This window comes from Oratosquilla oratoria, chromosome 41 (assembly GCF_046742065.1).
Source record: "Oratosquilla oratoria isolate Oo_2021 chromosome 41, ASM4674206v1, whole genome shotgun sequence".
Lineage (NCBI taxonomy): Eukaryota > Metazoa > Arthropoda > Malacostraca > Stomatopoda > Squillidae > Oratosquilla > Oratosquilla oratoria.
Window position 1 is genome coordinate 8,262,821 of NC_134817.1, and position 13,921 is coordinate 8,276,741.

The following is a 13,921-nucleotide window of genomic DNA, read 5'->3' on the forward strand; positions in this document are numbered from 1 at the left end:
CGATGTACCAATCTTGATTATAGAATTTATTAACCATTTTAAGAGACCAGCAGGAGAAAGCATTGTGTGAGATTTTCTTAACAGTGTTGATAATGATTTCGGCATTGGCAGTATTTTAGATAAAGAATTCATACATGTATATACTTAAGCTTTGATATATAGAAAAAAAACACTAGTAATGACAGTGTTTTTTATGAACATTTTAAGGGCACAAAATGCATAATGTGTCCTCTGTATGCAAAACTATTCAATATTGTCTTAGAAACAGATAACATTTCAGAAGACAGGTTAATTGGAATCATTGTTCCATTTCATAAGAATGCAGAAGCAGATGATGTAGATAATTATAGAGGTATTCTATCAAGTTTAGGTAAACTATTTACAAAAATATCAAATGCGGGACTGACAGCGTTTTGTAATGACCATTTTGTCATTAAGGAAATGCAAGCAGGTTTTAAGAGATACAGAAAATGTACATTTTTGAACACATGTTTGATAACCACATGTATTACTATGGTATCTGGGGAGTTGGGTAAATATCTTGTTACAGCTCATGTAAAATGTAGAATGTTGAAATACTGGATGTACCTGTGTCTTCTCAGATTATATAATGAACATTTAAAATTACTTCAGATTAACTTGGTTGAACTACATTGCTGAATATTTCGGCTATGTCGGGGATAAGGTTGGTTCAAGACGTTCATAATCCTCCTCGGTTAAATTTTACTTTCGACTGGAATGTTATGTTAGTTGCGGTTTATACAATTGGCTGGGTTTGAGCATGGGGTTTAGTGTGCTGGGGCTGAATAATTTATACATAAACCTTCTAAGTGGCGACGTTGTTGTCTAGTATGTCCATAGCTCTTGCTGTTGAAGCAGAGGTATGGGTGTGAACACAATCTCAAATTCTGATCTTAACCTACAGTCAGGAGGGTTTGCAATTGTTGTCGATTGAAGGTCAATATTAGCATAGGGATATTGGTCTTTGTACCCAGTCTTTGTGTCGTTTATGGCCTCCTTAATCCAACATGCATTTATCACTTTTGACTATCTTACTACTCTATTTCTTCTTTTCTGTGAAATTGTAGAGGTGGAATATGGAGTATCCCCACACTTTGATTACAAAAGTACGGTATGGAAGTTGACCAAAGCTTCACTTAAGTCACACGTCTGACCTCGTCCTCATTCTCAGACGTAGAGTTCAAGTGTTGAGGCCTCCTTAGACGACGTGCAACAAGAAGAGGTCATCTCCCCTTGCGAAGTCCTCTCTTCAGAAGTCTCCTGTTTTGCCGCGAGCTCGCCATCTTGGGGAAGGCTTCCACCTTGAGACGTCATGGGCAGTGACTCGGAGCCGAAGGATTCGTTAGACTGCAGCTGTGGGAGATAATAGGATTAATGAATTGATTAGTTAATCTACTAATCTATCATCTAATTGCTTGATTGTGTTGTACTGTCAGAGTTGCATTGTTATGAAACCTGCGACATTCGAAAAAAAATAGCAATAGACACTTGCCAAACAAACAGACCTCTTGGTTGAGATCCGGTTTACAATGTTATACTTCAAGTAAGGATAATGAAAAGTAGAAATTGGCATCCCCTTTAGTTGCAGTTGATGGTATGAAAGGTCCATAAATGGTACACGGAACATGTACATATGTACTGTAGATGTACAAAAAGGTGTCCTACACCTATCAAAGAACTTTGCTTTAACGTCTCCTTTTCCCTTAAAAGAACAATCAGCATACGATAACTGGAGGTGGAACAATAGATAATTAAAACAAGATAAATTTAGTTACGAGGAGTGAGGAGGTATTCATATATACAACGAGAAACCAAGTTGGTAAACAATGAATATTCACACTCACATTCACGCACGCATTCACTAACAAACAGCCCAAGGAAACGGATATGTCCCATTAGAGGTAGAACAATGTATATTTACAACAAGACGAGGTTGATTACGAGGAGTGAGTAGGTATTCATATATACAAAGAGAGATCAAGTTGGTAAAGAATACTCTCACATCCACATATGCGCGCGCACATTCACACACTAACACAGTCCATGGAAATGGATATCCACGCACGGGTGGAGTTTTACCACCACCTTGTGATAACAATAAAACGGAACTGGATAATACAAAAGTGAACATGGGGACTTATGCGTAGCTACCCAATGAAACGAAGAAGGTAACCCAAGTGATTGACCTCTGGTACTCTGAATGCTGCATCTACAAGAGAAACAGACAGGGTAGCAGAAGCGTGACGTCACATCACAACGGATAGATTCGCCACCAGTGCATCTGGATGCTAACGAACTTGTTGCTTGTTGTTTGGAGATCTGGACGATTTTCTTTGCGCCCTCAGGCTCTATGGGCCAAGAGGATATTTTTGTTTGTATTCTTAAAAAAAATCTTTTCATTCCAAGAATTTATAAAGGATTTATATAAGGGAAGATTTATATGAGGATTTTTTTTTTTTTTTTTTTAAGAATACCACCGTAAAATTCTTACGGTGATATTCTTAAAAAGTCCCTTCCAAGGATTTATATAAGATTTATACAAGGAAAGATTTATATAAGGATTTTTTTTTTCTAAGAATACCACCGGTAATTCCTTTCGAGAACATAATGCAAATTCTCTGTAGCAAATCATCAGACGTCGTGTTTGAAACAGCTGTGGTTTGTGGTTAGGTAATGTAATGTTACTTTTAGTGGTTGACAGCTTGAACATAGTGTCCTCTGATTTGTATTTTTCATAACCCCCCCAAAAAAAAAAAAAAAAAAACATTTCTAGCTTAATACTAATTCATATCTTAGATTTTTCCTAGTTGTATTTGGTGGCAAAAATTGTTGTTTATATATTGTGACATTTTTACATCACTTTGTAGATGGTGATTTTCTACTTTCTCCCTACCCTTTGTATTGATTGTCTTGACCCTTTACTATGATCACTAACGCCAAGTTATTTCATCCAACTTTTGGAAAATCACTGTGCCTGGTAATAGAGTACTCACCTCGTCCACGATAAAAGAATCATTATGACGAGCTATGGCTGGTTCGAGTTTACTTCGAAGGAGAACACTTCCGTCAAAGGATGCAGAACCAGGGTCTCTGTCCATAAGCTCCTTCAGTTCTTCGTCTTGAACAGTTCCTTCTTCAGCGTCTCCGCCAGATCCACTCAAAGTTCCTCCGTCTTGGAAAGTTTTCTTGTGCTCCTTGAAGGCGAGATGAGGCTCGTCGGAGGGCGTTATAGCATACTGAACGCTCGGTGTCCAGGAGCAAGACTAAAGAAAATTGGAAGGGAATTTATGTGTGAGTGATGCAGTTGGAAGAGTATTGGGATGGTTTGAACACATGGAAAGAATGAGTGAAGGAAGATTAGTAAAAGAGGTGTGGAGGGCATAGGTGGAAGGAGTGAACATAAGGGGGCGACCAAGGATGAGATGGATGGATGGGGTAAATGGGGCATTGAGAAAGAGGGGAATGTCTGTTGAGGAAGGAAGGGAAAAGACAGAAGACAGGGATGAGTGGAGAATGGTTGTGTATGGATGATGCTCTAGTGCATGAAAGGGAGTGGGTGGGGGATGGGGGGTGAGGGAATATATTGAATGATATTTTGACGCAACCCAAAGGTATTTCTCCCCATATTCTCTTTTTCTGCATGAAGGGATGTACTGCCTCTTGTTACATTGCTTCGGACACAAAGCAGTGGTCGAGATGCAGGGATAATTTATTAACTGATAATAAAACTTTTCGTTAAAAAAAGACAGCTATTCTTCTTTTATACTAGAAGTGATTCACTTGCCGAATCTAGATATTCTAACCATTGTTGGGTCATTTGATTGAGTTACTGTACGCGTTAAAAATTTAGTGTTAAATATGAAGTACAGTAACACAGATCATAAATTAAAACACTTGATCCTCTCACTTCGGAGCGTTATGTATTTTAACCTGTTTGTCGCTAGATGATTTTATTTGATTGAGGGAAACCTTCCACAGTAATAGGGACAGAAGCTTCCTAAAATGAAGCATCTAACTGCGGGAAGTGGATTTTATACTTTTCATTCTAGTTTCCACCATGAGAGAAATGATTGGAGTAACAATTAGAAGCAAAATAGAAAAGGCACAACTATGAGGGCTTGGGCACGTGGAGAGAATGAATGAAGAGAGAATTACAATTAAAAGATGGAACTGGAGACCAGAAGGTAGCAGATCTAGAGGTAGACCGAAGAAAAGATTGAAAGATGGAGTTGAAGAAATCCTAGAGGCAAATGGATTAGGAAAAATGGAGGATTTGAGGGAAGAGGAAAGCTTTGATAGGACAATCTGAAGAAGTCTGCTGGCCCGACTGACAGACTGAAAGGCTACCTGGAAGCAGAAGTTATTTTCTATTTACAAAAACGGGCCACAACTGCAATGGAATGTTCAGGAACTTGCTGATTTCACCTTTCCCATTTTTTCCCCTATTCTTCCACTTATTGTTGCTGACCTCTGACCTATGATCTAAAATCACGACCCAATACGAACTGAGAAATAGACAATCTCCTTAGAATCTCTATAAGCAAAATTGATTATAGACGTGAAATCTACTCCTCAGCCTTTCCCACAGTTCGTCAAAGAATCCTAGACCCGTGGGACACTTTTTTGGTCTTTACCTCAGTGAAAGGTTTATATGCAGAAAGCGGATGCCCCTTTTATACAGCTAGTGTTCTTTGTCACTATTTAGATATCTTTTTTGCAGCAAGAATTACCCTTACCATCCCTTTTTTTCATTCGCTTTGGCCCTTCAACTCTTTAAGGGTTCGACAGAAGCTCTAAGTCATTCTAAGTCATTCTAAGTCATTCTAAGTTCATTCGGCATGAGAATGGTACACTTGCTGTTCAGAACTAGAAATAACTGACAACGGTTTGTATTCTCTTGGTTCGCCTCAGCCATGGTGTCGGGAAAAAATATCAACTCATATTTTTCGACAACAATCTCTCTCTCCCGCTCATTCTCGCATTCCTCTCACAGTAACAGCTACACAGACAGATCACGCTCTGACTGTGGATTGGGTCATGCAAAAGTATTTCCCACAATCACAGAATCTAGATCTCTTTCCCCCCCCCCTCCCTTTGCTTTATTCATTGCTTCCAAAAATTTAAACTATTTTTGCCTCCTTACACTTTATTTAACTCCCCTCCCTCGCAGTAAATCCTGACCTCTTACTCAGCGCCCTGAAAGCACTGACCACCTTTCTGTCCCATTACCCTTGTCCCATGAAAACCTCTCGTGGTTCATCTAAGTTTCCCCCCGCGTTGTTTTCCTTGGGGTCATCTCATGCTGGCATCCCCGGCAACGAACAAGTCGACAAGACGGGTCGAGTTGCATCACGACCCACTGCGTTGTTTCCATCCTCCATTATGCGGCACATTTCTTCCCCCCACGATCTCCGGTCCACAATAAAGAATCTGTGGCGTAATTACTTGGAAGAACACGCGACAAACAAGCTCAAGACAGTCAAACTCATGCATGGCATGATTATACCCTTTTCCCCACCAGCGTAACCAATGCTTTTAAAAACAGAACATAATAAACTCGCCCGTGGCTATCTCATGATTGTTGACGATCATTCCACCTTTCCTTGTGGTAGTACCCGCGCCCTCGTTGTATTTTACTCGTATAACTTAACTGCACAATCCCTCATAGCAACTTCCTACTTCTTAAACAACGGTTATATTACACCTCACTTTAGGAGAATCAATACCAGTATCTCTATCTTCTCTACACCTTTCTTCAAGAGATTCTACCCATGCTATTACCATCCCACACAATAAACACCTGACGTGACACATCAACATTTCCATAACTTAGGAAAGCTACACCTCCATATATACCTACACCAGCTGGCTCACCTCCTTGAGCCAGCTGGTGAGGAGAGAAACGCTGGTGAATTGTCAGCTACAAAGATACGAATACCCCCGTCTGTGGGAAAGAAGTCATGGCCTAGTTTGATCAAGTTTTCTCTTCTGTGCCGGGTGACGGCAACTTTTTCCTTTTGTCCTGGATTCCGCCGCCAGGCTGTTGCGTTCACCCCTGCCACATCCCCCTCAACAAGAAAAGTATGCCGGTCTCCAGGTACTCCTTCCACATCGGATGACAAAGGATTACAAAGGTGGAGCATGCCGACAGGAGACCTTTTGGTCCATAACTAGGTCGGATGCGGAAAAAATTATAATATTGATAAATAGATGAAAATAAATAAATAAATTATAATAATATAAATGATAATAGATAAAATAAGATAAATGCATAGGTATAGTTAAATAAATGACACTTCTTTTATTCTGGGCTGCCATCGGGCGATTTCCTTCGTCACGTACCCTTTTTTGAATCCTCAAATACCAGGCGACGGTGAAGATGACGACGATGATCCCAAGGATGAGGAAGGCGAAGGTCAGGTACAGGAGGATCTTCCCAATCTCGTCTTTGGTGTATTTTGGTGACGTGGCGACCTCAGACTCATCGTCAACTGGAAGGAACCAAGTGATTTACGTTCAAGAAAGAAATAAGCAAGAACCACCAACGCAGTAGTTAACAAATAGACTCGGTAACCATCTAGCGAGCGCTGAGATAATTGATTGGTTTAAGAGAAGATGAGATTATTTTATGAACAGGAATGGCAGGTGGCAAGGGATATGGAACTGTCTAGTGTGGGTCTTATGGTCTCTTGCAGCCTCCTCCAGTCTTGTTTTCTTAAGTTCTTAACTATCAGGGACTTGTGCCATATCGGAAGCATAGTAGTTAAGCACTTTGCTACGGTGAGTTCGGTCAAATCGTCTGGCGGTGACTAGAAATGGATCTGCGGGGGATCATTGTGTCAAAAAGGTTGATCGACGTATTTTAGTCGCTTCGCTCTGGGCTGGTTCTCGGGAACCGTTGTGAATTTGAATATCAAAAATAAATTTTTGGGTACAGTATTCTAGATTTTCCTAAGAACATTCCAAAATTGTATCTAACTTCTGTTAAGGTTTATTTTGTTTTAGTTTGCCATTCATTTTCTCAGGATATGACGCAAAGGTAATTTGACAAGCAAAAGACTGTAGCAGAAGTAGTTCCTGCTCAAACGAACTTGTAACGGTTGGCGAGAATCGGCCCAATATGATATAGACTTTAACTTCTTTGTAGCGGGGAAGCACCCCCAAACTGAATAAAAATCGCCTCATGTTTAGCTTGAATGAAATATGTGAAGTGCGCCATCGTAACGGAATATTTCCTTCGTCACATTGGCGCCCTTCGGGGATTTCATTATGGTTAAAACCGAGGGATCTTAATCACACGAAAAAGTGTCAGCCGAGTGTAGCTTCTAGAAGAAAAACAAACTGTCGTCAAGAAAGAAGAAATCTGGATATTCTAAAGAAAGTCTAGAATATTGTCAAGGTACAGATCAGACTGCTGACAAAAGAAGTATAAAAATCCACCTAAGGAAAACAAAGTTTATCTATACTTACGATCCACAAATCCACTTCTCTGCAGTGGATTGGTCGGATTAGTGCTCGAACTTTGGGCCGTGGAGCTCGTAGATGGAGGGGTTGTAGTAGTAGTAGTAGTAGTAGTAGTGGTGGTGGTGGTAGTAGTAGTAGTAGTAGTAATTGGAGTGGTAGTAGTAGTAGTTGGAGTGGTAGTAGTAGTAGTTGGAGTGGTAGTAGTAGTAGTAGTTGGAGTGGTAGTAGTAGTAGTGGGGGTAGTAGTAGTGGGGGTAGTAGTAGTGGTAGTGGTGGTTGTACTAGTGGAAGTGGTGGGCGTGGTGGGAGTAGTGGGTGTGGTGGTTGTCGGGAGTTCACAAAGATAGGCATCCTCTGGGTGGACGTGCTTATTAGCGAACCGAATCGGTCCTGTCCACTCGCAGAGGACGAAACCTCGAGGAAGTGTCTCCTCTTCTTCTTTGGAGGAGGAGGAGGAGGAATGAGGGACCGAATTGAAGGGAGTGTTTGAAGGCACAGAGGAAGGGTGCGTTTCATAATACAAAGTGTCTGCTTCAATAAAAGCAAGGATCTCGTCGCCCGATGGAGGCTTCTCGAAGTTGAAGGTGACGTCATTGAAGTGAAGAACAGGAACTCTGAAGTTAAGTGACATATTATGGAGCTGACTGAAAGCCGTGTGATTGAAGACAACTGATGTTTCAAGGGCGCTCTGATTGTTGGCGACTCCAGAGATACCTCCTTCTTTCACCTCCTTAAAGTGTACATTTCTGAAGAACACTTTGTAACCTGAGATGCCGATGGCGTCTTCCTCAAGGAGAAGGTTGGCGATGTCCTGGAAGTCAAGGCTGAGAGTCTTTAAGTGGCTGAAGGCGGAACGTTGGACGTCCATATTCGTGATGTTGTAGAAGTTGGCACGTGACCACTCAGCGTCTTGTCGACCCAGAATCACATTCTTGGTGGAATTGATGGTGATGACGTGGACCGGGGTGTCAGAAGGGATGGTAAACTTTGAATCTTCCTTTGGATCTCCTTCCAGAAGTTCTGACGGTTCGTTCGAAAAAACTGAACTCACCGAACTAGGAAAAGTGATATTATTGAGGTTATGGACGCTCACGAAAAGTCTTCCTGAAGGAGATGTCAAGTCCACAAGGACGTTGTTGGACTTCATGTTGGATAACTTGAGGCTGAGCTCGTAGTTATCGACCGCAGAGTAGAAAACATCGGTGGTGATCTCTAAGTCCTCCCGGACGTTCTCTAGCTGGAAGGTAAGAGGGAGCCTCCGTTTCTTCATGAATGTCCCGCTCTTCAGTTGGACACGACCCACTCCGGAGATAGAGACCGTCGTCACTCTTCGGCTGAGGCCTTCGGTACACACCTGGAAGGACGCCGCGTTCTTCACGTTGAGGGTCCTCAGTGTCGAGCCCGTGCTGACAACCAGGACATGATTCGTGGACTCCATGGTGATCTCAGAGTCTTCAGATTCTGCCTTCAAGAACAGTGTCGGGTCAGAATCGAATTCTTCCTGAAATGGTGAAGCTTAAAGTTAGAAATAATGAGATGGGAAGTCATTTGAAAGATAAATAAATGTGCAGATATGCAAATAAATAAATAACCAAGTACATAGATAAATAATTGATAAAGTAGTAAATAAGTGAATAGATAAGCAGACAAATAGACACACACACACACACACAGGTGATAGTAACAGGGATTAAGAGACAAATGCATGGATACATCAGGTTCGAACCCGTAAGGATTGGTGTTATTTCAACTCAGAAGATGGAAAGGAACCAACGAGTAGTTTTGAACTGCCGGCAATTTAAGGGAAGAAATACAATAACTACGAATCTTTTCAAGGAGAACTCCATTTTGTAGATAAGTACATACCTGCACACAAACCAGTACACACACACACACACACACACACACATTGTAAGAGGCCGGTAGATGGAGGTAGAGAAATTAGGTAGATGGAGAGGTAGATCGAGGACTGGCAGGAAATTTTATAGTCTTTTTATTAGGTTATGATACAGTGACCAACCGCGCCGACTGGGAGTGGTAGGTAAACAATGACCGACGGGAGGGTTAGCTGTGGCATGTTGATACAGAGGTGGCTGATTGTAATAATGCTGATGTAACAATCATTGTTAGTGACAAGCCATCTCCGTTGCGACATAATGCTTATGTAGCAATGTTACTGGAAGGACTGTAACAGCCTCTCGGATTGGAGAAAAATGTGTACGAGGAGAAATATTATTGGGCAAGGGGAAAAAGGCACGCCCTTAAGGTGTGGCACTTGTTTGAGAAGTAAAAGACTATTGGATGAATGAAAGAGTGACGTCTGAACGAAGGTGGCTTGACGTAATGGAGAGAACCTCAAAGGGGGATTCTCTGGGTGCATTTCATTAGACCAAGAAGCAGAAAATTACACCCTCATATTATTCATCCTCAAGCGGAACTAAGGCAAGGGGCCTACTTACTAAGAAGAACCTGGACGTGAGTGAAACTTACGAATTAACTAGAAAATTATTGAAAGAGGGGCAAAGACAGCAAAGAGAAAAGAATCAGTGGTGACAACAAAGGGGGTGGAACACACACACACACACACACACACACACACACACACACACATATATATATATATATATATATATATATATATATATATATATATATATATATATATATATATATATATATATATATATATGTATGTATATTGTATCAGTTTTTCTTCCACTCTTCGGTCTTCGCTCAATCCTACGATGTCCCACTTGATGTTGTCTAGTTCTTCCATTAGACTCTCCAGCCTGTGGTCTTCTGAGAGAGTTCTTACGTTGTAAGTATAGATCTTAATTTTCTTCATGTGGTTTAATGTTCAAGACTTGGATCTGCTTGGACAGTGCTTACTCACATTCGGCGGCACACTGCCGTAAGCACACGAGGCAATAAGGTTGGACCTTGAAATGACGATGATCCAACAGGAAGGCCCGGTTTTGTTTTGGTTGTTCTATTCATGTTTGCTATGAAGGGTTTTTGGCAGTAATCTCACCTCCGTGCCAACTGATTTCTGGTGAGATTTTTCTCTGGTGTCCCCTTATTATATTCGGTGAAGTCCTATATATTTATATGGTGCCCAATTGTCCACGCCGTCATGATGACGGCACCCCAAAACATATCTATGAGGAATTTCCCTGTTCGCCATCAGGGACGTGCCAGTTAGCAGTGGGTCCTGCAACTGTGTGAGCTGCTTTTTGTCTGATCATTCTTACAAAACCTGTTCGATATGGGTGACCCTGCAGAGATTTCTTCTCTGTCCAAGTGTCAACTCTCGGATAGGTATATATATGTATATGGATGTATATATATATATATATATATATATATATATATATATAGAGAGAGAGAGAGAGAGAGAGAGAGAGAGAGAGAGAGAGAGAGAGGGGGGGATTACATTTATTGATGTACTTACTCTGCCATAGTCCGGAATTTCCATTCTGTAGATGTTACCATCAACCAAGTAGTCAAAACCAAGAGGAATCTGTTAAAAAGAAAAAAATAGAAAAATAAGAGAGACCTATTTCAAATTATGTTAAAAAGAAATTGGGGCACTTTTTTTTTTTTATAATAATGATTTTTGTCTTTATTTCGCCCGTCACTAGATGATGGTCTTTAGCGAAAAGTTAAATCTGTACTGATTAGGCCTTTCAGTGTTGATAATGACTTTCTACATACAATGAAATATAAAATTCTCCAAAATGTTTCAATGTCACGACGTTCCTAACCGAGTTGAACGGGGATCCGGCAAAAAGGGGACAAGTCCTCCAAGGTAACAAGTCCTCAAAGGTCGCAAGTCCTCAGTGGTCGCAAGTCCTCAGTGGTCGCAAGTCCTCAGTAGTCGCAAGTCCTCAGTGGTCGCAAGGCCTCAGTGGTAGCCATGTTCCCTTAAACAGACCAGGAAAAAATGTCCCTTGGGTTCGGCCTTGGCCTCGGCGTCGGGGCGGAACCCTAACACGGGATCCCCAGAATGGGATCCCTGTCGTGGGATTAGAGCGCGGAGTGCTGCGGCCGTAGGCCGCTGTTTGCGCAGCCACGCCCCCGGCGAAGCCGAGAAGGGCGAAGCCTGCGGCTTGTTATTTATCAAAAGGAAAATATTGTATGTCGAAAAGGTTAGACCTCTTTGTCTTAAACCAGTGCTTCTCACCACATGTAAATCTGTCCCTCCAATCATCTGACGACCACTTTATCACTAAATTAAATTGTTGTGCATCCACTAACTGCAAACAAGGTCATCATATTAAAACAACAGGGCAGGACTCGCAGTAATGGATTTAAACTGGACAAATTTAGATTTAAGAAGGAAATAGGCAAGAATTGGTTTACTAATAGGATGGTCAACGAATGGCATAGACTTAGTAACCATGTAGTGAGCGCTGAAACTATCAGTGGTTTTAAGAAACGATTAGACAACTTTATGGATGGGGATGACAGGTGGTGATGGATACGGAGCTGCCTAGTACTAGCTGCCTTATGGTCTCTTGCAGTCTCCTTCATTCTTATGTTCTTATGGTCTTATTAGCTTCCAGCTTGTGTCGCGCCTTGTAAAGTTCTTTGGGTCCCAGGAACCACTGTATCAAACGTTCCACTGAGGATAACTTACAGACAGCTACTACCTGCTCTTCGAAAGGACTGACAATCTCGATGTTGCCATTGCCGAGGCGCATCGGAATACTCCCCACGGCTTCAGTGTCGCAACAAATCGTTACTTTCCACCTTACGCAATGGGATGGTGTAAGTATCAGGTCACAACATTGCCTAATGGCTGGTTTATGTATAAGTTCTCTGCTCTTACCCTTCAGCATGAGAGATGTTGATTGGGAGGGCAATATGCGAGTCCAAGACCATGGTGAACCACATACACACGCACATACACACACACACACACACACACACACACACACACACACACACACACACACACACACACACACACACACACACACACACACTTTCAACGAATGGACGGCTTGAAGAACGTTCTGAAGAAAAGTGCAAATTGTGGATCCCAACGCAAAGAGAAGTGCCTTTTTGTATTTGAAGGGTGGGGGGAAATTGCTCGTGGGGTAGTGGGAAAGTAAGGAAAGAGGAGAAGGGGAGGGATTGCTGGGAAAATGGAAGGTAATGAGGAAGTAGAGGACTTGGTCCAAATAGACCGCCGTAAAGTAAACAAAAGACCACAAGACGAGCTGGAGGACGACGGAATGTCTAATAAGAATGTAAAGATTAGAAGTATAGATAGGAACAATACAGTAGAAAGTGATGAGAATATTTTCAAGGGATTTAAAGAGAGTGGGGGGGACACAAACCCCCCCCCCCGACTGACAAGACTAGAGGAGAGAGTTGATAAGGTGATCGAGGACTTGGAACGTAAGTTAGGTAATGTAGACTCCATTTTCCAGAGAATTGAAAGGTTGGAACAACTAGAGAAGGCTAACAGAAACTTAACTGAAGAAATAGAGGACCTAAAAAGACAGTTAGGAAATGTAAAGGAGGAGAATGAGAAATTGAAGAAGAATAGTAATGAAAATAGAGAGAAAATAGCTACAGAAGTTAAAAATTGGAGAATAACTCAAGAAGGGAATAAGGTTTCATTCACTGACATAGTCAAACAGCAATTGAAAGAACATAATGAAGACTCAGTTATTAAAGTGATGAGACAGAAGGAGAATATAGTAAGAGAATTAGCTGACAAAAAGAAATGTATAATTATATTAGGAATGGAAGAGAAACATAACCCAGATAGAACCGCAAGAATCAAGGAGGAAAATGAAAGAGTAAGCAGTTTATTAAAATTAGTCCAGGAAGATGAACCAGAAATTATAAAGGAAATTGAGGAAAAATTCAGACTAGGAAAATATAGTACAGATAAGACCAGACCAATTAAGATTAAATTCAGGTCACAAACAACGGCAGAGAAAATTCTATCCAAGACGGGGAAACTAGCAACAAATGATCAATATAAAAAGGTATGGATAAAAAGAGAAATGAATAAGGAGGAAAGAGAGGCAGAAAAGAAGAAAAGAATTGAAGCTAAGGCAAAAAACGAGGAAAGAACGGAGTCAGAGAAAGAGAGATTCTATTGGAGAGTAGTGAACATGAAAATAAAGCAGTTCGACATACTAAAGAAAAACATAAGGGAAACAGAGAACACAATGGAAGTGGCAGAAAACTAAGAGTGTCTTACACAAATATAGATGGATTGATAACAGGATTGAATGAACTGAATGATTATTTGAAAGAAAAAGAACCGGACATAATGGGAATTGTAGAAACAAAATTAAAAGGCCCACTACCACCCAACAGTGTAGGACATGATACATACAATTATTGGATTAGAAACAGAGAGAAAAAACAAGGGGGTGGAGTTATGTTCCTGACTAAGAAGGATATAAACGTG

General features: G+C 41.1%; 1 protein-coding gene across 1 annotated transcript in view; it reads right to left on the reverse strand.

Annotated features, from left to right (window-relative positions):
- LOC143020943 (uncharacterized) overlaps positions 1-13,921 on the reverse strand; it is a 23,818-nt gene continuing 9,897 nt past the window's right edge. The window contains exons 2-6 of the mRNA XM_076177935.1: positions 10,937-11,005; positions 7,492-8,986; positions 6,364-6,512; positions 3,015-3,284; positions 1-1,374 (exon numbers count right to left, since the gene is read on the reverse strand). Coding sequence (XP_076034050.1) covers positions 1,189-1,374; positions 3,015-3,284; positions 6,364-6,512; positions 7,492-8,986; positions 10,937-11,005 — 2,169 coding nt within the window. The 3' untranslated portion in view covers positions 1-1,188. The remainder of the gene's footprint in view (positions 1,375-3,014; positions 3,285-6,363; positions 6,513-7,491; positions 8,987-10,936; positions 11,006-13,921) is intronic.